Genomic DNA, 23537 nt, shown 5'->3' on the forward strand with positions numbered 1-23537 from the left:
AGTGTAAAATTGAGAGAGGTGTCTCACAGACTAGTCAAGCAACAGCCTGAATAGCCATACTTTAAAGGCAATATCTCAGATACCGCCATTCCTGGTTATACTCTGTCCCAGTGGCAGGACAGACCCAGCAGAGGTGGTGGCACAGTGCTGTACAGGTGGGAGGGAGATGCCTTGGGAGTCCTCAATATTGACTCTAGACCTCATGATGTCTCATGGCTTCAAGTTAAAGATGGGCAAGGAAACCTCCTGTTGTCCTCTGGCTGAAGACTCTGCACTCCTCCATGTTAAACAACATTTGAAGGGAGCACTGAGGATGGCAAAGATACAAGATGTACTCTGGGGGGGGGAGGATTTCAATGTCCACCACCAAGATTGGCTCAGCAGCAGGTCGATTAGTTCTGAAAAGACATAACTTCCTCAGGAGGCTAAGGAAATTTGGCACGTCCAGAAAGACTCTTCCCAATTTTTATAGACTCTCCATAATGGACACTCTATCTGGATGTGTGGTTTGGCAACTGCTCTTCCCACAAGAAACCACAGAGAATCGTGAACACAGCCGAGTCCATCACACAAACCAGTCTTCAATCCATTGACTCCATTTATACTTCCTGCTGCCTCAGGAAAGCAGCCAACCTAATTCAAAGACCCCTGCCACCCGAGTTATACTCTCTTAGACCCTGTTCCTTTGGGCAGATCTTAATAAAGTTTGAATACACGCACAAACAGATTAAAGAACAGTTGTTTCCCTGCTCTTATCAGACTTTTGAACAGACCTCTCAAATGTTAGCTTTGATTTCTCTCTCTCTCTCTCTCTCTCTCTGCACCTTCTTTACATCTGTAACACTATATCTTGCACTTTGATACACTTTGAATGTTACGGTCTGCCTGTAGAATACACAAACCAACAGTTTTCACTGTATTTCATTAAATATGACAATAGCAAATCAATACATCAATATCTGCTAGACTGGATCTGTGGCAGGTAGCAAGGCAACCAGCAAGAGGGAGAAACAAACTTGACCTTATCCTTACCAACCTTACTAATCTGCCAACTGCAGAAACATCCATCCAAAAGAGTGGTAAGAGTGACCACCGCACAGTCTTTGTGGAAATGAAGTCCCACCTTCACATTGAGAATACCTTCCATTGTATACCATACTAAGTGGGACAGACTGCAAACAGATCTAGAAACTCAAGACTGGGCATCCACGAGGCGCTGTGGGCCATCTGCAGAAGCAGAATTGTACTCTAGCACAATCTGGAGCCTCATGGCCCAACATATCCCCCACTCAACCATTACCGCCAAGCTAGGGAAACAACCATGGTTCAATGGAGAGTATAAAAAGACATGCCTGGAGCAGTATCGTGCATACCTAAAAATGAGGTATCAAACTGGTGAAGTTACCAAACAGGGCTACGTACATGCCAAACATCATAAGCAGCAAGTAATAGATAGAGCTAAGCAATCCCATAATCAATGGATCAGATCTAAGCTCTGCAGTCTTGCCACATTCCATCATGAATGGTGCTGGGAAATTAAATGACTCACTGCAGGAGGAAGCTCCACACATATCATTATCCCCAATGATGGAAGAGGCCAAAACATTAGTGCAAAAGATAAGGCTAAAGCTTTCACAGCAATCTTCAGACAGAAATGCAAAGTGGATGATCCATCTCAGCCTCCTCCAGTTGTCTCCAGCATCACAGACACCAATCTTCAGCAATTCAATTCGTTCCACATCATATCTAGAAATGGTTGGAGTAAATGGAAACTGCAAAGGCTATGGGCCCTGACAACATTCCAACAATAGTACTGAAGATTTGCTCCAGAACTTGCTGCTCTCCTAGCCAAGCTCTTCCAATGTAGTCATAACACTGGCATCTACCACAATTTGGAAAATTGTCCGGGTATGTCCTGTACATAAAAAGCAGGGCAAATCCAACCAGGCCAATTACTGACCCATCAGTCCACTCTTGTTCATCAGTAAAATGATGGAAGGTGTCATCAACAGTGCTCAGCAATAACCTGCTCAGTGACGTCCAGTCTGGGTTCTGCTAGGGCCCCTCAAATCCTGACCCCATTACAGCCTTGGTTCAAACATGGATAAAAGGGATGAATTCCAGAAGTGAGGTAGAGTAAAAGCCCTTGAATCAAGGCTGCATTTGACTGAGTGTGGCATCAAGGAGCCCTGGCAAAACTTGAGTCGATGGATATCGGGAGCAAACCCTCCAATGGTAAGAATTATACTGGCACATAGAAAGATGATTGTGGTTTTTGTAGGTCAGTCATCTCAGCTACAGGACACCTTTGCAGGAGTTCCTCAGGGTAGTGTCCCAGGCCCAGCCATCTTCAGCTGCTTCATCAATGTGGGCGGCACGGTGGCACAGTGGTTAGCACTGCTGTCTCAGCGCCTGAGACCCGGGTTCAATTCCCGACTCAGGCGACTGACTGTGTGGAGATTGCACATTCTCCCCGTGTCTGCGTGGGTTTCCTCTGGGTGCTCCGGTTTCCTCCCACAGTCCAAAGATGTGCGGGTCAGGTGAATTGGCCATGCTAAATTGCCCGTAGTGTTAGGTAAGGAGTAAATGTAGGTGTATGGGTGGGTTGCGCTTCGGCGGGTCGGTGTGGACTTGTTGGGCCGAAGGGCCTGTTTCCACACTGTAAGTAATCTAATCTGTAAGTAATCTAATCTAATCTAATCAATGACCTTCCCTCCATCATAAGGTCAGAAGTAGGGATGTTCGCCAATGATTGGATGATATTCAGCAACATTCATGAGTCTTCAGATATTGAAGCAGATCAAACGCAACAAAATCTGGACTTATCCAGGCATGCATAGAAAAGTTGCAAGTAAAATGCATACCACACAAATGCCAGGTAATAACTGTCACCAATAAGACATCAACTTGGCCTCTTGACATTCAATGGTGTTACTATCACTGAATCTCCCACTATCAACATTCTAAGGATTATCATTGACCAGGAACTCAACTGGGCTTGCTACATAATTATAGTGACAACAAGAGTTGGTCAGAGGCTAGGAACACTGCAGCAAGTAACTCACCTCCTGACTCCCAAAGTTTGTCCACAATAGATAAGGCAAAAGTTAGGAATATGATAGAATACTCCCCACCTGTCTGGATGAATGCAGCATCAACAATACTCAAGAAACTTGACACAATCAGGACAAAGAAGCATGTTTGATTGGTACGACAAGCACTCCCTCCATCACCGATGCTCAGTAGTAGCGGTGTGTACTATTAACAAGATGTACTGAAGAAATTCACCAATGATCCTTTGACAACACCTACCAAATCCATGATCATTTCTGTCTGGAAGGACAAGGGCAGCTGATACGTGGGACAAACATCACCTTCAAGTTCCCCTCCAAGCCACTCACGACCCTAATTTGGAAATTTATCACTGTTCCTTCACTGTCACCGAGTCAAAATCTTTTAATTCCCTCTTTAAGGCCATTGTGGGTCAACCTAGAGCATATCAACTGGAGTGGTTCAAGAGGCAGCTCACCTTCTCAAGTCTACTGGGGGTGGGAAGTAAATGCTGGCCAGCCCAAGAGTGACTAAAACATTCCTTCACTTAAAGAGCAGTGAGCCTGTGGAATTCACTACCATAGAAAGTGTTTGAAGTCAAAAGATTATGTTTTCAAAAGGGAGGTAGGTATTGCTGTTGTTGCTGAAGGGTCAAAAGATAAGGCAGTAGATGGAATGAGGGTACTGAGCTCAATTGAATGGTGGAGCAAGTGTTGAATAGTCTACCCCTACTCCTATCTTCCATGTTTCTATGCTTCTATACTCTATTTGCCAACCTATGCTTACTTACTTAACCTATCAATATCTTTGGAGGTGAACAATTAGAAGGTTGCCCTGCAGAGGATCGTGCCAAAGCAAGTAGTGTGCAGGATTCAGAAATGATCATTTCCCATGACTATTTTCAAAGGCAGTAATCCCACCTAACAACAATGACTTGCATTTCTTCTAACTATTTTATAAAATATGGCGTGCAGCTATCAAGTTTTAAGAAGTTGTAGTGGGTCTAACTTGCTAGAAACATGAACCTAACATCCAAACCACCACACACAAAAATATTCATATAATATCAGAGGTTTGAGAATAGAAATAGTGGGATCCATACTCATCTCAACACTGCCTGTGAAGTCATACTGTAAAGTTCTGTAATGGCTAAAGAAAACTGCATAGAAAACATGAAACTACTCAAAAAAGGAATCTATAAAATTGTTTATGTCTGACAAACCGATTAATGTTTTATTAAGACCAACAGCCTCAAATAAAATAGCAACGCCAGGCATGCACAACTGCTGCCATCGAATATATGTCCATTTGACAAATTAATCCATGTCTTACAGATGGAATGTCTGATTGTTTCAATTAGGAGTGACAGAGTGATTTATAAATAACTACATAAGAATTCTCTGCTGTGTGGTCTGTGCTATCTTTGGATTAACATTACAGTGCAGAGGAATGTTGAAACAGTGGCCCTTGGCTGTTTCCCAGTCCACGTGTTGGAATCATGTTGGAATCCTCCTAACAATGTTCACAGCCTATATCTTAGCATGTTATTAATCCTTTAAAGGAAGCTACCAATAAACTATTTGAGATTAAAAATACTGTTCATTTATAAAGAAATAATGAAATCCTTCTTCAACTTTGATTGAACAAATGTTACAAAATGAAATTCCAATCTCAGAATTGAACTCTCTCCCCGGGACTTCAATGGCATTGCTATCACCGAATCTCCCTTTCTCAACATCTTCCAGGTTATCGGTGAAACTGAACCGGACCTGACATATAAACACTATGCCTACAAGACAGGAAACTAGGAATTCTGTGACAAGTAACTCATCTCCTGACTTCCCAAAGCCTGTCCACTATCTACATACACAAGCCAGGAGTGTAATGGAATATTCCCCACTTGCCAGGATGGGTGCAGCTCCAAAAACACTCAAGAAGCTTGACACCATCCAGGACAAAGCAACCCGTTTGATTGGCTCCCTATCCACCTCTTCCTACATTCATTCCCATAATGTTTGACACATAGTGGCAGCACTGTCTACTATCTACAAGATGCATCGCGGTAACTCAGCAAAGCTCCTTGAACAGCATTATCCAAATCCATGACATCTGCCACTCAGAAATATAAGAGCAATGGATACATGGGCTTGTACATTATGTACAAGATACCCTCTGAGCCCACACATCGGTTCACCACCATATTCTCCAGGGCAATTAGGGTTGGGATACAACAGAACCCATATCCCAAGGATGAACAAATAAACAAAGATTCAGGATGACATTAAATGCATGTTAACACTGAATGTGTTTGCTAAATAATGTTCACTGCGTTGGTGTTATCTCAAGGAAAATATGACAATTAATCTGAAGAACACTATTTTGCAAACACTACAACATCTGATTCTAGGTCATGCCTCTCTATAATGTCCGATGTTATTGAATGAAAAACCAAGCCTGTTACAACACCCCCACATCCCTTTGTAGTTGCTGTGCTGAAATTCCACACGCCTTGCTCCCTTATGATTTTATCAGGCCAAATCCAACTTTTGAACAAAAGAAAACAGCTTATGCTCCGGGAAGCACGTACAATTTGATGAAGATCATTCTTCAGTTATTTTTCTTCTGTCATTTTGAACAAAAGGATTGAACCAGTGCACTATTAATGCTCCCTTTATCATGCAGGGAAAGAAAAACCAAATAATGTTTTAATTTTCTTCCTGTTTAGGGACTTAGATCATTAAACACATAAGTTTTAATCTGAACATATATGCTTTTGCATTCAATTGACTCTACATATTTTGTTAGATCAATAGAATCAATTCCAGCTTAACATTAAACAAAACAAAAGAACAGCAAATGCTGGCAATCAATGCTGAACCTCAGTGGAAGAACATATTCCCACTCTACAATTACTACCAGGGTAGAAGATCAGCCAAGGCTCAATGAGGAGGGTGGCAGTAGCACAAACCATACTCAAAACTGAAGTACCAATTTGGTGGAACTACAACACATCAGCAGAAACAACAATAGACAAGGCTATGTGATCCCACAACCGACAGATCAAATCTAAACTCAGCAGTCCTGTCACATCCAGTCATAAATGGTGATGAACAATTAATCAACTAACAAAAGGAGAAGGGTCCAAAAATATCCTCATCCTCATCAATTGGGAAGCCAACACAATGGTGTAAAAGATAAGGCTGAAGTATTTGCATTTATCTTTAGCTAGAAATGCTGAGGGATTATCCATTGCAGTCTCTTGCAGTTCCTATAATCTCAGAGGTCAGTCTTTAGCTAATTCAATTCACTCCACATCATATTAAGAAATAGCCAAACACACTGGATAATGCAAAGGTTATTAGCTCTGACAACATTTTGGTGATAGTACTGAAGAATTGTCCTCCAGAAATTGCCATACCCGTACCAGGTAAACACTGGAATATAACCGGGAGAAAGTGAGGACTGCAGGTGCTGGAGATCAGCATTGAGAGTGTGGTGCTGGAAAAGCACAGTATCCGAGTAGCAGGAGAATCGACGTTTCAGGCATAAGCCCTTCATCAGGAATGCCTGATAAATGGTTTCTATCTGAAACGTCGATCCTCCTGCTCATTGGATGCTGCCTGACCTGCTGTACTTTTCCAGCACCACACTCTCGACACTGGTATATAACCAACAAATGTGAAAAATTGCTCAGGTGTGTCCTATACACAAAAAGTAGAACAAATCCAGCACAACTAATGACTGCTCCATCAGTCTACTCTTGATCAACATTGAAGTGATAGAAGGGAACATGGACAGTACTATCAAACAACAGTTGCAAAGGAATAACCTGATCACTTAGTTCAATTTGAGTTTCATCAGGGGCATGGAACCTCTAACCTTACTGCAACCTTGGTGCAAACATTAAAAAAAAAGCCCCACTCCAAAGGTGAGGAGAGTGTGACTGCCCTTGAATAAAGGTAACAATTGACTGCGTGTGGCATCAAGGAGCTTGACCAAACTTATGTAGTTGGAAACAATTAGAATAATGGGGAAAACTCCACTGGCTGGAGCTACATCTATCACAAAGGAAAATAGCTAAGGCTATTGAAGGTCACTCAACTCAACTCCAACATATCTCTGTAGGAGTTCCTCAGGGGAGTGCCTTAGGCCCTACCATTTTTAGTGGTTTCATCAATGACCTTCCCTCCATCACATGGACAGAAGTGAGAATATTTGGTAATAATTATGCAATGTACAATTTATGACTTGTCAGATACTGAAGCACTCCATGCCCATATGCAGCAAGATCACAACAACCAGGCTTAGGTTGATGTATGGCAATTAACATTTGCCCCAGTATGGTCTAGACATTGTGTGCTACATCATCCTGATATACTATGATCTGCACAATTGGAGCAGGCCACGAGGTGATGTGATGGATGCTGAGGTGCTGGAGGAAGTGCAAACAGTCTTCTAAGGAGGAAGTTAGGGACATTGAGGAGGAGGAAGCTGTCCTTGTCCATGACAGAGTTTGGCTGTGATGGGCACCATAAGTCAGACAGAACCTCATTGACAACTGTTTCTAATAAATGAGAGCTGAGTGCTAGGTAAACTGGAAAATATTCGTTGGTCATGATACCAAAATCTAGTTTACATTGTCAGGTGATCTTCAGCCTCTATAGGTTTTGTTTGTTGTCCCTGTTGCACACTGTAAATAAATGCTTGGTGTTTGGACTGGTCTGTTTGTTTGCCTCTATTTGAAGTTGCCTGACTGGACAATATCAAGTTATGGGTCTGTAGTGATCAATGGGGACAGGATAGCTCAGACTTACAGGATTTTCGGGTGGATGTACCTGCAGACGGGTAAAATGCATGGCCAATTGGTTACACAGTGATGAGCATGAGGGATTAGAGTTGTAAGTGTCAGGAGTGTCAGCCATGCCAGTGAGAGTCATGGGCAGTGATAATTTGTGGTTGATGTACCATAACATTGCAGGTAAGAGGCAATGCCAGATTGCTAACACTTATCTTTGTGCACAGAAGCCTTTGAAAGAAGGTGCAAGTGTAAGGAATTCTGGTCTTTTAACAGATATCCATTGAGTGGTGAGTTTTCTGGGAATGGCACATGGTAACTTGAGGCTGGAGTTGAATGTAAGGAATGCAACAGGGTGGGATTGGTAGTTAATGCTGCACATTTGCAGCAAGAATATTCACTAGGCCTCGTGGTAAAAAAGCTTCCATAAATCTTGAAATACCTCGGATAAAACATAAGATTCTCCTGAATATTACTGTTCTAAATCCTGGAACACACTTTCCAAGAACACCTTGGTTGCTCTACACCCAAAGGACAGCACTGATTCGAGAAGAAAGCTCAGTTCTGCCTTCGATAAGGCAAATAGGGAGGGACAATAAATGTCAGCCCAGTCTCCAATGATCAGATTCACTTGAATGAATACAAAAATTAAGCTTTAAGAACTGAACATATTTTAACAGAAAGGATGGCAATTGGCAAAGGATAAGATTCCAGTTTTTTGGAGTGCTGAGAGGCAATTGATAATTGATGTGAGCAAACTGCCCAATTTGAATTCTGAGCAGATAAAAGATGCATGCACAAAAGTGAACAAGCTTTAATTAAAATCATGGAACAAGTTGTGGTGATATAAGTAAAAAGAAAAATTTACCCCCTCTCAGATATGTATTTCCTGGAATTTAAATAAGCTATTTATAACATTCCCAATGTATATTTTAATATATGATGATCTGAATTTGGATTTATTCTCAGAATGCAGTATTTATTTGAGACCACTCAATTTTCTATTGTTCTCAATGTGTTGTACAGCTATCCAAGGATAGCATTCAAGGATGTGCATTTGGCTTTGTTTTACACATACAGACAAATATTTATAGACCAAGCTGCCAGACAACAAACAAGTAACTCATACAGAAACTACACTCATTTTGTCTTTGCCTGATGAAGTCTTGCCTGTTTTGTTGTTATGTCATTTATAACATTTTAATTTATTTTCCAATCAGATTGTTGAATTTTTCAGTCGAATGGAGAAAAATATCTCCCTTCTAAACAGTAGACTAGCAGTCTCCCAAACGTCTGGATACTTATGTCATGCAGCATTAAATAGTCTTAATGAAATCTCTTTGCTATTTTCTGCAGTACAAACAAAGAATGCGTGCGTAGCTAACATTGTTTTGAATTGAGCCGGGGTAATAATAGCAATTCTAGAACTGAAAGTAACTCACAGCAGGGTACAATTTGATTGTTATAAGTTTTGCGAATGAAATGTGCAAAATATCCATTTGTTAGTGTAACTTGTTTTGTACCCTCCAGTATCAAGCACATCAATTATAATCAGCAAATGGCTAAGAGCAATAATAGTGTTAAGTTTAAAAGCCAGCCTTTCTGGTCAGTGTATTGAGTACAGGAGTTGGAAGATCATGTTGCAGCTGTACAGGACATTGCTTTGGCCACTTTTGGAATATTGTGTGCAATTCTGGTCTTCCTGCTAAAGGAAGGATATCATGAAACTTGAAACATAAAAGATTTACAAGGATGTTGCCACGGATGGAAGGTTTGAGCTATAGAGAGAGGCTGAATAGGCTGGGGCTATTTTTCCTGGAGCCTTGGAGAATAAGGGGTGACCTTACAAAGTTTTATAAAACCATGAGGGGCATGGATAAGATAAATAAGCAAGGTCTTTTCCCAGGGGTGGGAGAGTCCGGAACTAGAGGACATAGGTTTATGGTGAGAGGGGAAAGGTATGAAAGGGACCTAAGGGGCAACTTTTTCATGCAGAGGGTGGTGTGTGTATAGAACAAACTGCCAAAGGAAGTGGTGAGGCTGATGTAATTACAACATTTAAAGGACATCTGGTTTAGAGGGATATAGACCAAATGCTGTCAACTGGGACTAGATTAATTTAGGATATCTGGTTATCGCGGATTAGTTGGACCGAAGAATCTGATTCCGTGCTGTACGTCTCTATGACATTTTAAAATGAGCAAAAATCCACAGACAACAGAATTTCCACCTTGAATGTGGCATGTATCCGGCAACCTTTTCTGACTCTGAACCTGCCTAAAGTTTTTTCAGTTATTTCATTTCTAAATCCCAAGACAATTCAATGAATTCCATCCATGTAAGATAGAGGTGTTCTGCAGGCATTAAGTAATTTAGAGTGCTGTCTTTAAAAACCCAGGCATAGCTGATGATTTCAGAAGCCAGATGAGAGAGCTATAGCTAATTTAAACATTGTTAGTCATAGTGAATTGAATGTCGGGTAGTTCAATTGGAGAATCATGCGTAATACTGAGGCTCTTTCAAAATAAACCTTCCAAAGGCGTACCTAGCAGAAGGGAACACAGAACTGCAAGAAAGCAGAAAAGAAGGTTAATTAATTATCCTGAATAAGCATACAGGAGAAAGACTATTGCATACCTTTGTAATTAAGTTAACCACAAGCACCAGAAAAGGTTAATTGATCTGACCAGGGCAGAAAAGGTAATCCCTTGGCTACTTTCCTTTATCATCCTTAGGTTGAACATGCACAAACAACTTGTATTTACTGTCACCAACAATGGTGTGCAACCTAACCAGTATGCTGACATATCAGCTTCTGCTTTTAGAAGTTGGTACAACACAAAGAGCTTAATTTATAATGGGAAGTATAAATTAGAGGGACTGCTGGTCATGACTCACTAAAGTAGTGCACTAGTACTAGCCTCACTATTCTTGGAGTCATCACAAATGTGAAAGTCTAATTAACCTACTGAAATATCCAATTTTATCAACTGTGTAATGTGCACATCAGATTTTTAATTGAAAAGAAAATCACTATTGCTTGAAATCAAACTATTTTTAATCAATGGCAAGAAAGATACATGAGTTAAGTTACAATCTATAACTTAAATCTACATCTTTTGTTTAGAATTCCATACAAATATAAACAGACACACAATGAAAAAAGACAAGGTACACATTATGAAGGGGAGAGAGGGAACGAAGAAATAATCAGAGAAACAAGTTCTAATCACAGATGGTGGGGAGTTGTTTTCTTTCAGCTTTCTTTCAAAACCTTCCAATTCTCTGTTGACAAGGCAATGTTTGTGGCACACCGATGCTATCTTTCATACATTGGTTGAGAACCTCCCACTTTCAGTGTCTGTGAAAGTGTTGGTTTTCCCTGTTTTCCTTCTCACCAAGGAACTTAAAGAGAATAGTTTGCAGGGAAGCAATGTGAGAACATCTGCTAAGAGATTTTCTGTAACTTCTCCATACAGGCTGGATATTTCTGCACTATTGTATAAGCACAAGTCTGTAGCCACTTACCTAGGAACCAATTAAGAATTTGATTTGTATGATGAGCTCTCTTGAACCCACACAATCGATCAATTGAAAAACCAACTGGTAAGGCTGCCCTGAACATGCACACATGATGCTAGTATGTCTAGCATCGTCCCAGCAGTATTGAGGACAGTGTTCACAATGGGTTCCAATAACTTGTTTTTAAACCTACAACATCATCTTCCATAATCTCCGTAATGGGAGAAGGAGGCAAGAGTGGTGGCTTTTAAAGAATGTGCAGGTGGGAAGGAAGTAGTGGGATATATTCTCAACATGTGCCCTGATGGGTAAGGAGCTCTCTAAATGATAGCAACCTCCTTACGTTCTGCAGTTTATAAATGTTATGAATCCCACTCTCCTTCTACCCATGTCATGCATATTTTTAATCACCCGACTCAGACACACCTCTGGATCAGCTAACTCCACAACAGCCTGACTCTTCATTATTATGTGGGCAATGTAGTAATAGAGATTGATTGAGCTTTTAACCAGCTCAGTCAATCCTTAATTCTATATGTAGGCTTTGTTGACAGGGTAAAAAATGAGGTCTGCAGATGCTGGAGATCACAGCTGAAAATGTGTTGCTGGTCAAAGCACAGCAGGCCAGGCAGCATCTCAGGAATAGAGAATTCGACGTTTCGAGCATAAGCCCTTCATCAGGAATGAGAGAGAGTAGCCAAGCAGGCTAAGATAAAAGGTAGGGAGGAGGGACTTGGGGGAGGGGCGATGGAGGTGGGATAGGTGGAAGGAGGTCAAGGTGACAGGGTGCTAATTTCAATGCTCACCCACCCTCCGTGCTATGAAGGTGAGTTCAGGGTTTGGGAATATGGTGGGCTGGCTGTGCAGCCTACATTACAAGTCCCCTCACCCAAAACATACCAACTGGTGGATGCAATATCCAGACCCATGTTCCTCTAAATTATACTATTGTTCAGCTAGGCAACACTCCTATTTATTACAGCCACACTGGTGATTAAGTGAAACTTCCCGCCAGTATCTGCCACAAAAAAAGAACTGATCAATGCTTCCATGATGGAATGGAATGGTAACTGTGCAGAGTCTAACATGATTAATCAGATGAAATTAATTGCCAAATTCACTCATGTGAAGTCAAAAACTATATTAGAACTTTCTGGTAACCACCAACCCTCATGCTTGGTACCTCCCTGTCATCTGATTCACCATCTCCTCTCCCTGACCCCCTGCTCACTATATCTTCCGCATACCATCTCCTTTCCCCAATCCTCCTGCTCCTCAAATCCTTTCTTGAACTTCACGCTCACTGTTCTCCCAATCACTGCTATCCTCTCTAACTTCTACCCATCCCTTCTGCTCACTGCTTCCCTCTAACTCTCCTCCACACCACCCCTTGTTCCTCTCCCAGGCTCTTGCTCATGGCGAAGGTTTAAGGGATGGAACAGACAAATGGGAGAATCAAGGGGAAAGAGAGACTACAACCTGGAATTGGGAATTGGCAAGCAGGAGATAATAACAGAAGTTAGTGAGCAAAGTCTTATTCAATTATTAAGATTATTTACATTTTTAAGACATATTAAAAGAATTTTTGAGCCAATTTATTCCATAATCCAAATGCTGCTATAGCTCTTTGTTGCTTCTTCAATGAGCAATGAAAGCTGGTTGAGGGTATGGTTAAAGTACCATGGCTCAGTGGTTAGCACTGCTGCCCCATGGTACCAGGTTCGATTCTAGCCTCAGGTGATTGTCTGTGTGGCATTTGCACATTTTCACTGTGTCTGCGTGGGTTTCCTCCAGGTGCTCCGGTTTCCTCCCACAGTCCAAAGATGTGCAGATCAGGTGAATTGGCCATGCTAAATTGCCCCATAGTGTTAGGTCAGTTAGTCAGAGAGAAATGGGTCTGGGTGGGTTACTCTTCGGAGGGTCGGTGTGGACTGGTTGGGCCGAAGGGCCTGTTTCCCCACTGTAGGGAATCTAATCTATTCACTTTTTTTGACTTCTGGCCCTATCCGTAAGCAGTGTTGACCTGTTGGCACTGAGATTAGTGATGAGCCAGTGGGCTGATTTTAAACAATTGTAGAATGTTATTTATATAAGACTGAAATTTGCCTGCTTTCTGCATCAGCCAAGTGTCTTCACTCAGAGTTTGCTTTGGACAATGCCGTGGATGTTTCAGTCAGCATCATGCTTGGATAATGGTGCAATATGAAAGAACGACCATAAATCATGGATTTTGCAATTCATCCACAGTCAATCATTTTAACTTTTGAGAATTAATAGCCAGATTTTCCTACGAGGGGCAGTCACAGCCAGATTGCCATTCTGCTTCAAATTACTTACGTTAAGAAACAGTTCTACATTTCTGGCAGGGGAGTCAGAGGATAGCTCCTGCAGAAATGTGGAGCAGATATTTTATCGGGCTGTGTTCTGGAGGTTAGGTAGGGGGGAGGCAAATTACTCACCCTTTTTCACGACAATGGTTGCCATATTCTGTGCTTGAAATGTCCAGCAGTACAGACCCCCACTTTTACAGCTCCTGTGAAAGGATAAGGACAAGGTTAGGATGCCAGGTTGGAAGGGTGAAGGGTGGGAAGTGTGCCAGGTTCAGTGGGTGCCAGAATGACAGGTTTAAAAGGTTACCAGGGTGCCAGGAAGGTTGGGTGCTAGGTAAGTAGGGTGCCAGAAAGGTAGAATGCCAAATTGATACAAAGTTATGGTGCTAGGTAGTTAGGATGTCAAAAAGAGCATAGTCCAAAAGGGTACAAGTTGTAAGGGTACCAGGTAAGTGATTGTTGGGATAGGTTAGGATGGATGAAGTTTATTGGATGTGGTGAGTAGGACGGGGTTTCATTTCGCCAAGGGGGTGTCAGGACCTGGGGAGAGAGAGATTGTCGAATCTAATGGCAGAGCAGAGGAGTGTCAGGGGGAAAGAGTGTGTTGGGTCCAGCCGAGGTGAGTTGTCAGGACCTGGATGTCGGGTATTGGGGTAAGAGGGGATGTCGGCTCTCAGAGAGGTAGGTAGTGTCAGATCCCAGGGAGAGGGAACATGTGTTGAATCCAGAAGTGGGGGAGACTGAGTATCAGTTTGAGTGGATGGAGAGGGCTATTAACTCCTGGATGAGATGGGTGAGTTGGGTCCCAGTGGACAGGGTGGATGGTCATTATCCAAATGAGAGAGGATATCGGGAACAGCGTGAAAAGGGCATTTGGTCTCGATGTATCAATGCCAGAGAAGACGGGTGTAGAGTATCAGGGGGTAGGGAGAACATTGTATCACAAAGAGGAGGGATTGCATCGGGTCCTGGGATGAGAGGGGAGTATTGTGTCACAGTAGAGCGCTTGTGTGTGTGGAGTCCCGGGGTCAGAGGGTGAGTATGAAGTCCTGAGGGAAGGGGTGTGTCAAGTCTCAATGGAGAGGATGAATTTGGGTTCAAGGCTGAGAGGGGGTATTTGTTACCAGAGGGAGAAGGGGATTCGGGTCCCAGGGAAAGGATTAAGTTGGATCTCTGGGAGGGGGATTGTTAGGTCACAGGGAAGGGAGTGTCAGGGTCGGGTGGGGGTGGCAGAAGGTGAGGGTCAGGAACTGGAGGGAGGGGTTTGGTCTGGTGGCGAGTGCAAATGTCAAATCAGGGTCTGGGTGGTGGTTTGGAACAGGTGTTGGCCTGGAGGAGGTATAGGTGGGTGTGAATGGTAATTTAGCCAGTCAACTTAACTGCAACAGAACACTCTGAATTCTGCAATTGAAGTGGATATTTTCAAAGAGTTCCAGGTGGATGGAAATGCCCACTGGAATCTTTAATTTTCCACACAATTCCATTGGTGAATGCTCTGTCAGAGATTCTGCTGGGTCTGGATGTGCACTCCTATCTCTGTTGCAGAAACAACGAACTTGCCATTGGAAAATCCAAGCCAATATTCACTATAGCTCCCTCTCTGCATACTCGGTGCACTTCCTTGCCTGTGTTGAATTATTATCGAAGAAATTGCTGTATATCATTAGCAAAGCTTGTAATCCTTTTGTATCCCTTGAGTCATTGTCAACCACAAATCTGCACTTCACAATTGCAGAAATAAAATTATGTTGACAAAGTGACATCCTAGTTCTTTGAGATGTGTGAATTGATTGTCATTGTAGATGTATAATGACCATCTGGTATGTTTTTGCAAAGGAAGTATTTTTGAGTCTGCAGTTAATAAACTATCCCCCTTCTTACCTCAATAACATATTCTATGTTTGAAAATTGAATAATTGTTTTCTATTAAAAATCTGAAGCGCATGTAATTTTCTGGGGTCCTTGGAAATTGATTGTTATCTCTGCTTGCTTTCACCACATTGTGACTTACTCAGAATGGCAGAGGTCAGGTCATCCTCAGACATTCTGTGCAGAGTGAGCTCCTGACCTCAGCAAAGCCTGCTGGGGGAGGTGCTGATGGAACACTTGTGCCTCCCAATGGGATTAGATCCAGAATCAGCAGACACAAAAGCACTTCCCCCACTGCCTGGTTAGAAAATACAGCTGGGACCTGAGTGCAGGTCATTGCCTGGTCTCTTGATAAAAATAGGTCTGTGGCATGAAGAAACATTGAATGTGTGGAGGGAAGACAGGATAGAAAACCTGACAAACAGGGGGCAAAAAACTCCCCAAAATTTAAATATTTCTGAAACATAACAATATGTAAATTGGCAATGCAATTTTTCAACCATTGCAAGAGTAACATGGAAATTCACACAATTTTGAAATGCATTGTGCCACAGATGGAATGCCGATCTGTTCAAATATGACAGCCATCTCACCCACACAGACTAACTGACACACTCTCCTCTCTTTTACAGGACAAAGTGGTACACAACTGGAAGTGACCCAGAGGAAATAGAATCACTTGCATGTCCTTGCATGTGGAGATGGTGCTGATCATTATTGTGGTGCCCATTTGCTGAGCTGCTTGTCATCAAAGCTGAAAGTAGCATCATCTCTAATTGTGCTTCTCACTTTCAATATACAATATCCTGTTATTATCACAAGTACTCCATTGTAGAGGTACAAGGAAAAGCTTTTACAATGTCTGCCTTCTCATGGTGATATCTAAGACACAAGTACTTAGGTACAATTCTTGGAGACAGCAGAGCAATAAAAGTAGTTGTGTTACTTGCAGAGGTGAAAAATAATTTTAAAAGGATATCATTAAAGGGTTGACATTGCAGTAAGGTAGGAAATTTCAAATAGATATTACAGTGTAGCAGCTCATCGCAGGGCCTCCGCACATGGTCTGACCACCCACGCCAGACCCCAGTCCAACAGCCATCCCCGCACTGCCCCAAGTGCCAGTGTGCTCCGTACTGATACTCAGCTGCTCCAAGGTAAATATCAGGGCTGTCTCCCAGGTGCTGGGTCTCTGCCCAGGACTCACTACCTGTTTGATGCTCTGGGGCTTCTTCCCCACATGCTGTTCCAGGACTCGAAGCCCACGCACTGCTTCAGGGATCACTACTCGCATTGTTCCGGGGCTCCCCACGCACTGCTCCAGGGACCACTTCTCTCCCTATTCCGAGGTTCCCCACACACTGATTGCCCTGTACCAGGGCTACCCACGCACTGTTCCAGGACTCACTGCTCACTCTGTTCCAGGGTTCCCAAGCACTGTTCCAGGGCTCACTGCTCATTCTGTTCCAGGGCTCCCCACGCACTGCTCTAGGGCTCACTGCTTACCCTGTTCCAGTACTCCACACACAGCTCCAGGGCTCACTTCTCAGTCGGTTCTGGGGATCCCCATGCATGTCTTTAGGGGTCACTGCTCACAATGTTCTGGGGGTCCCCTCACACTGCTCTCAGGTTCATTGCTTGTTCTGCTTCAGGGCTCACTGTTCACACTGCTCCAGTGCTCCCCACACACTGCTCCAGGGCTCGCAGTGCACTGTTCCAGGGATCACTGTTCACACTGCTCAAGGGCTCCCCACACACTGCTCCAGGGCTCACTGTTCACATGGCTCCAGGACTCACTGTTTGCACTGCTCCAGTGCTCACTGTTCACACTGCTCCATGGCTCACTGTTCACACTGCTCCATGGCTCACTGTTAACACTGCTCCAGGGCTCACTGTTCACACTGCTCCATGGCTCACTGTTCACACTGCTCCAGGGCTCACTGTTCCCATTGCTCCATGGATCACTGTTCACACTGCTCCATGGCTCACTGTTCACACTACTCCAGGGCTCACTGTTCACACTGCTCCATGGCTCACTGTTCACACTGCTCCAGGGCTCACTGTTCACACTGCTCCAGGACTCACTGTTCACACTGCTCCATGGCTCACTGTTCACACTACTCCAGGGCTCACTGTTAACACTGCTCCAGGGCTCACTGTTCACACTGCTCCAGGACTCACTGTTCACACTGCTCCAGGGCTCACTGTTCACACTGCTCCATGGCTCACTGTTCACACTGCTCCAGGGCTCACTGTTCACACTGCTCCAGGACTCACTGTTCACACTGCTCCATGGCTCACTGTTCACACTACTCCAGGGCTCACTGTTAACACTGCTCCAGGGCTCACTGTTCACACTGCTCCAGGACTCACTGTTCACACTGCTCCAGGGCTCACTGTTCACACTGCTCCAGGACTCACTGTTCACACTGCTCCATGGCTCACTGTTCACACTACTCCAGGGCTCACTGTTCACACTGCTCCAGGGATCACTGTTCACACTGAACCAGGACTCACTGTTCACACTGCTCCAGGGCTCACTGTTCACACTACTCCAGGGCTCACTGTTCACACTGCTCCAATGCTCACTGTTCACACTACTCCAGGGCTCACTGTTCACACTGCTCCAGGACTCACTGTTCACACTGCTCCAGGGCTCACTGTTCACACTGCTCCAGGACTCACTGTTCACACTGCTCCATGGCTCACTGTTCACACTGCTCAAGGGCTCCCCACACACTGCTGCAGGGCTCATTGTTCACACTGCTCCAGGGCTCATTGTTCACACTGCTCCAGGACTCACTGTTCACACTACTCCAGGGCTCACTGTTCACACTACTCCAGGGCTCACTGTTCACACTGCTCCAGGGATCACTGTTCACACTGAACCAGGGCTCACTGTTCACACTACTCCAGGACTCACTGTTCACACTGCTCCAGGACTCACTGTTCACACTGCTCCAGGGCTCACTGTTCACACTACTCCAGGGCTCACTGTTCACACTGCTCCAATGCTCACTGTTCACACTGCTCCAGGGCTCACTGTTCACACTGCTGCAGGTCTCACTGTTCACACTGCTCCAGGGCTCACTCTTTACACTGCTCCAGGAATCACTATTCGCACTGCTCCAGGACTCACTGTAAACACTGCGCCAGGACTCACTGTTCACAGTGCTCCAGGGCTCACTGTTCACACTACTCCTGGACTCACTATTCACACTGCTTCAGGCCTCATTGTTCACACTGCTCCAGGACTCACCGTTCACACTGCTCCAGGGCTCATTGTTCACACTGCTCCAGGGCTCACTGTTCACACTGCTCCAGGGCTCATTGTTCACACTGCTCCAGGGCTCACTGTTCACACTGCTCCAGGGCTCACTGTTCACACTGCTCCAGCGCTCACTGTTCACACTGCTCCAGGGCTCACTGTTCTCACTGCTCCAGGACTCTCTGTTCACACTGCTCCAGGGCTCACTGTTCACACTGCTCCAGGGCTCATTGTTCACACTGCTCCAGGACTCACTGTAAACATTGCGCCAGGACTCATTGTTCACACTGCTCCAGGGCTCTCTGTTCACACTGCTCCAGTGCTCATTGTTCACACTACACCAGGGCTCATTGTTCACACTGCTCCAGGACTCACTGTTCACACTGCTCCAGGGCTCACTGTTCACACTGCTCCAGGGCTCACTGTTCACACTGCTCCAGGGCTCATTGTTCACACTGCTCCAGGACTCACTGTAAACACTGCACCAGGACTCACTGTTCACACTGCTCCAGGACTCATTGGCCTCACTGCTCCAGGGCTCACTGTTCACACTGCTCCAGGGCTCATTGTTCACACTACACCAGGGCTCATTGTTCACACTGCTCCAGGGCTCACTGTTCACACTGCTCCAGCGCTCACTGTTCACACTGCTCCAGGGCTCACTGTTCTCACTGCTCCAGGACTCTCTGTTCACACTGCTCCAGGGCTCACTGTTCACACTGCTCCAGGGCTCATTGTTCACACTGCTCCAGGACTCACTGTAAACATTGCGCCAGGACTCATTGTTCACACTGCTCCAGGGCTCTCTGTTCACACTGCTCCAGTGCTCATTGTTCACACTACACCAGGGCTCATTGTTCACACTGCTCCAGGACTCACTGTTCACACTGCTCCAGGGCTCACTGTTCACACTGCTCCAGGGCTCACTGTTCACACTGCTCCAGGGCTCATTGTTCACACTGCTCCAGGACTCACTGTAAACACTGCACCAGGACTCACTGTTCACACTGCTCCAGGGCTCATTGTTCACACTGCTCCAGGTCTCACTGTTCACAATACTCCAGGGCTCACTGTTCACACTGCTCCAGGGCTCATTGTTCACACTGCTCCAGGGCTCACTGTTCACACTGCTCCAGGACTCACTGTTCACACTGCTCCAGGACTCATTGGTCACACTGCTCCAGGGCTTATTGTTCACACTGCTCCAGGTCTCACTGTTCACACTGCTCCAGGTCTCACTGTTCACACTGCTGCAGGACTCACTGTTCACACTGCTGCAGGGCTCATTGTTCCCCACACACTACCTCGGGGCACACTGCTCCGGGATCTTGCTGCCAGCACCTGCTCCTTCCCCAGTATTTGCCTCTAGTGCTGATGGGACAGAAGAGCACAAAAAGAGAGAGAGGAACATTAAAAAAAGGAAAAGAACAGTTTAGACAGGAGTGTCCTACTCTGTCGCCACCTTAACCAATATCCTGCCCATAAAAATCATAAAGGTCATAGCACAGAAAGAGGCCGTTCAGCTGGCTAAATAAACTTTTCCAATCCCACCTTCCGGCACTTGATCTAAACCCTTGTAGCGCATAGTTTTTCAAATGTTTTTATATACAACATCTGTCATCACACACACTCTTCTGGCATACAAGATCTATTTGGCATAAGTGTGCACCTCTATTTCTTCCTCCCACCATTATCCCATCATGACCGAGCAACATGGCTGTGCCTTTGTGCCTTTCTCCTTCAGATAGCCCAGGAGTACAACCTGGCCAGACACTGGAAGATGATCAATAAGAGTGACAAAGATGATGTACCATCACTGGCGTTCGCACTGACAGTCACCAGCTCAGACACTCACACTGCTTAATTTACAGGAGAGCAGAGTTGGGATCTGCAAGCAACAACGTAAGAACTGAGATTAGAAGGGGGTCATTTGACACCGCAAGCCTTCTCTGCCATTCAATAAAAACAAGACTATTCCCTTTATGATCTTTATTCCTAGATACTAATCCCCTCCCACACCACTGCACTGTGACATCAGGCCGCAAAATGGTCATGGGCAAGGAAAGCTCATGTGTCAGCTCAGCAGAAGGCAAGGCTGCACACAAGTTCTGCTGCACAACATTCAGGTGAGCACTTCATTGTGGCAGTCTATTGGGAAGCTGATTGATAGGTGGTGAAATGCTGGAGGTGTTGGTAAGTTTGCGAGTAGGTCTATGTTCAATATAAAGGAGAATGCAGGTGTAGCATCAGTTGGCACTGGGCTTTGTGTGAGGGTTGAAGCCCATTCTTCCCAGCATTGAAATGGCGACCACTGACACCCGTAAACCCAATCACAATGCAGCATGTCGTGGCCAATATGGCAGCTTCATGGCAGCACAATAGCCAAGTGCTCCAGGGTACATGCAGCATCAGATCATTGTCACTGAAGATCTGAAATAGAAAGCCTGTAGGGTATTTCCCAACAGATTCTTAAATTGTTGAGGCAAAGTCTCAGTTGAAAGCTCAGAGGTACTGCTCTCTCCCAGGAAGACACCATTTGTTCTCCTATTCTGTCAATGCTCTTTCAAGTTTCCTCTCAGCCAGCCAGGGCAGATGGTGCAGTTTCCAGGTCGAGAGCTGCTAAAGGGCATCTTCTAATGCTAACTGCCGAGTTCTCCACTGAAAATTGGCAGCCTTTCACCATCCATACTTCAGCAGCTTTTGTTACACAGGAGCATGAGGCCAAGCAAAGGCACATGGAGGACAGGCAGTGAGTGAATGTCAAATTAGTTCATAATAATATGCATAATGGAATGATTTCATGGATACAGGTAACGTGGCATATTTACTTAGTGGCATTTAGATTAAATTAGATTACTTACAGGGTGGAAACAGGCCCTTCGGCCCAACAAGTCCACACCGATCCGCCGAAGCGCAACCCACCCATACCCTACATTTACCCCTTACCTAACACTACGGGCAATTTAGCATGGCCAATTCACCTGACCCGCACATCCTTGGGCTGTGGGAAGAAACCGGAGCACCCGAAGGAAACCCACGCAGACACGGGGAGAAAGTGCAAACTCCACAGTCAGTCGCCTGAGGCGGGAAATGAACCGGGTCTCTGACGCTGTGAGGCAGCAGTGCTAACCACTGTGCCACCGTGCCGACCACTGTGCCGCCATTCGTGGTTTGTATTGTGACCAAGTAGACATTGTGACATTCCAACCAGAACTCAATCAATAAACGCATTGAACTGGATCCCATATACAAACCATCCCATATACAAACCACCCTGTATACAAAACACCCCTTATACAAATCACCCAGATACCAACCACCCCATATACAAACCACCCATATACAAACTGCCTCATATACAAACCACCCCATTTACAAACCAACCCATTTACAAACCACCCATATACAAACCACCCATATAAAAGCCACCCCATATTCAAACCACCCATATACAAACCACCCCATATACAAACCACCTCATATACAAACCAACCCATTTACAAACCACCCATATACAAACCACCCCACACACAAACCACTCCATATAAAACCACCCTGCATACAAATCAACCAGATACAGAACCAGAAGTATCAAAAAACAGAGACACAGAAATACCAGGTGGGACAGACCACCAACACTGGTGGAAGACTCACTGGTTGTGTCACCAAGTGAGGTGACGAAACGTCTGCAGAAAAACACATCAGCTCAAAAGACGAATCTATGACCTCAAAGTGCAGGACCATTGTTCCATTAGGAATTGAAGTGGTGGTTGATTCACCTTTGGATGAATTCTTCGCAGACAGCCCAATCTTAAAGGAACTCACGAGGTTACTCTCTTCCTTATTCCTGTCCTTTTTCTTTTCTTCCCCATCCCCCTTAAACTCCTGTTCCTCAGTTACATGTCATGTAAGCGGTAGCGAGAGCTGACTGCACATGATAGGGAGACCAACACAAAGCTAAATATCTATTCTTTCAGGTTCAGCAGGATTCCTCCAGGGTGGTCCAGAAAGCAAAAGCACAGTTTCAACATGCCAATTCATAGAATCCCTACAGTGTGGCAACAGACCATTTGGCCCAATGAGTCCACACCAACTCTCCGAAGAGCATCTCACCCAGACCAATCCTCCTACCATATACCTGTAGCCCTGCATTCCCCATGACTAACACACCTAACCTACACATCCCTGATCACCAGGGGTAATTTGCCATGGCCAATCTACCAAACTTGCACATCTTTGGATTGTGGGAGGAAACCGACGCACTTGGCGGAAGCCCACACAGACACAGGGAGAACGTACAAACTCTGCACAGACAGTTGCTCAAGGGTGGAATCAAACCTGGGTCTCTGAGGCTGTGAGGCAGCAGTGCTAATCAGAGCCACTGTGCTACCTCTGCAATAACGTCTGCAATAACATAGTTTATGTATCATTTGGCCTTCATGCATACGTATCTGAGCTGTGCACCAGAAAATAGTCCTTTTCATTCAGTCATCACACTTCTGTTTGCCAAATGTAGTAGATCCATTGTAGGCAGCACAGTGAATTGTTGCAGACTGCAGACAATTTGCCAGGATACCGTAGATTGACCTGTATAGTGGGCTACGAGAGAGAGATCGTGTACCATTAAACATTGAGGTAGTGGAGTCCTTTGCAGTTTATCAATAGGATAACACGAACATGCAGCACCCACAAAGAAACGTGT

General features: G+C 44.7%; 1 protein-coding gene across 1 annotated transcript in view; it reads left to right on the forward strand.

Moving 5' to 3' along the window:
• Positions 1-16278, forward strand: part of LOC132817889 (potassium channel subfamily K member 16-like) — a 68854-nt gene extending 52576 nt beyond the window's left edge. The window contains exon 5 of the mRNA XM_060828411.1: positions 16200-16278. Within this exon, the coding sequence (XP_060684394.1) occupies positions 16200-16240 (41 nt within the window). The 3' untranslated portion in view covers positions 16241-16278. The remainder of the gene's footprint in view (positions 1-16199) is intronic.
• Positions 16279-23537: the final 7259 nt, after the last annotated feature.

The sequence above is a fragment of the Hemiscyllium ocellatum genome, chromosome 8, assembly GCF_020745735.1.
Source record: "Hemiscyllium ocellatum isolate sHemOce1 chromosome 8, sHemOce1.pat.X.cur, whole genome shotgun sequence".
Classification (NCBI taxonomy): domain Eukaryota; kingdom Metazoa; phylum Chordata; class Chondrichthyes; order Orectolobiformes; family Hemiscylliidae; genus Hemiscyllium; species Hemiscyllium ocellatum.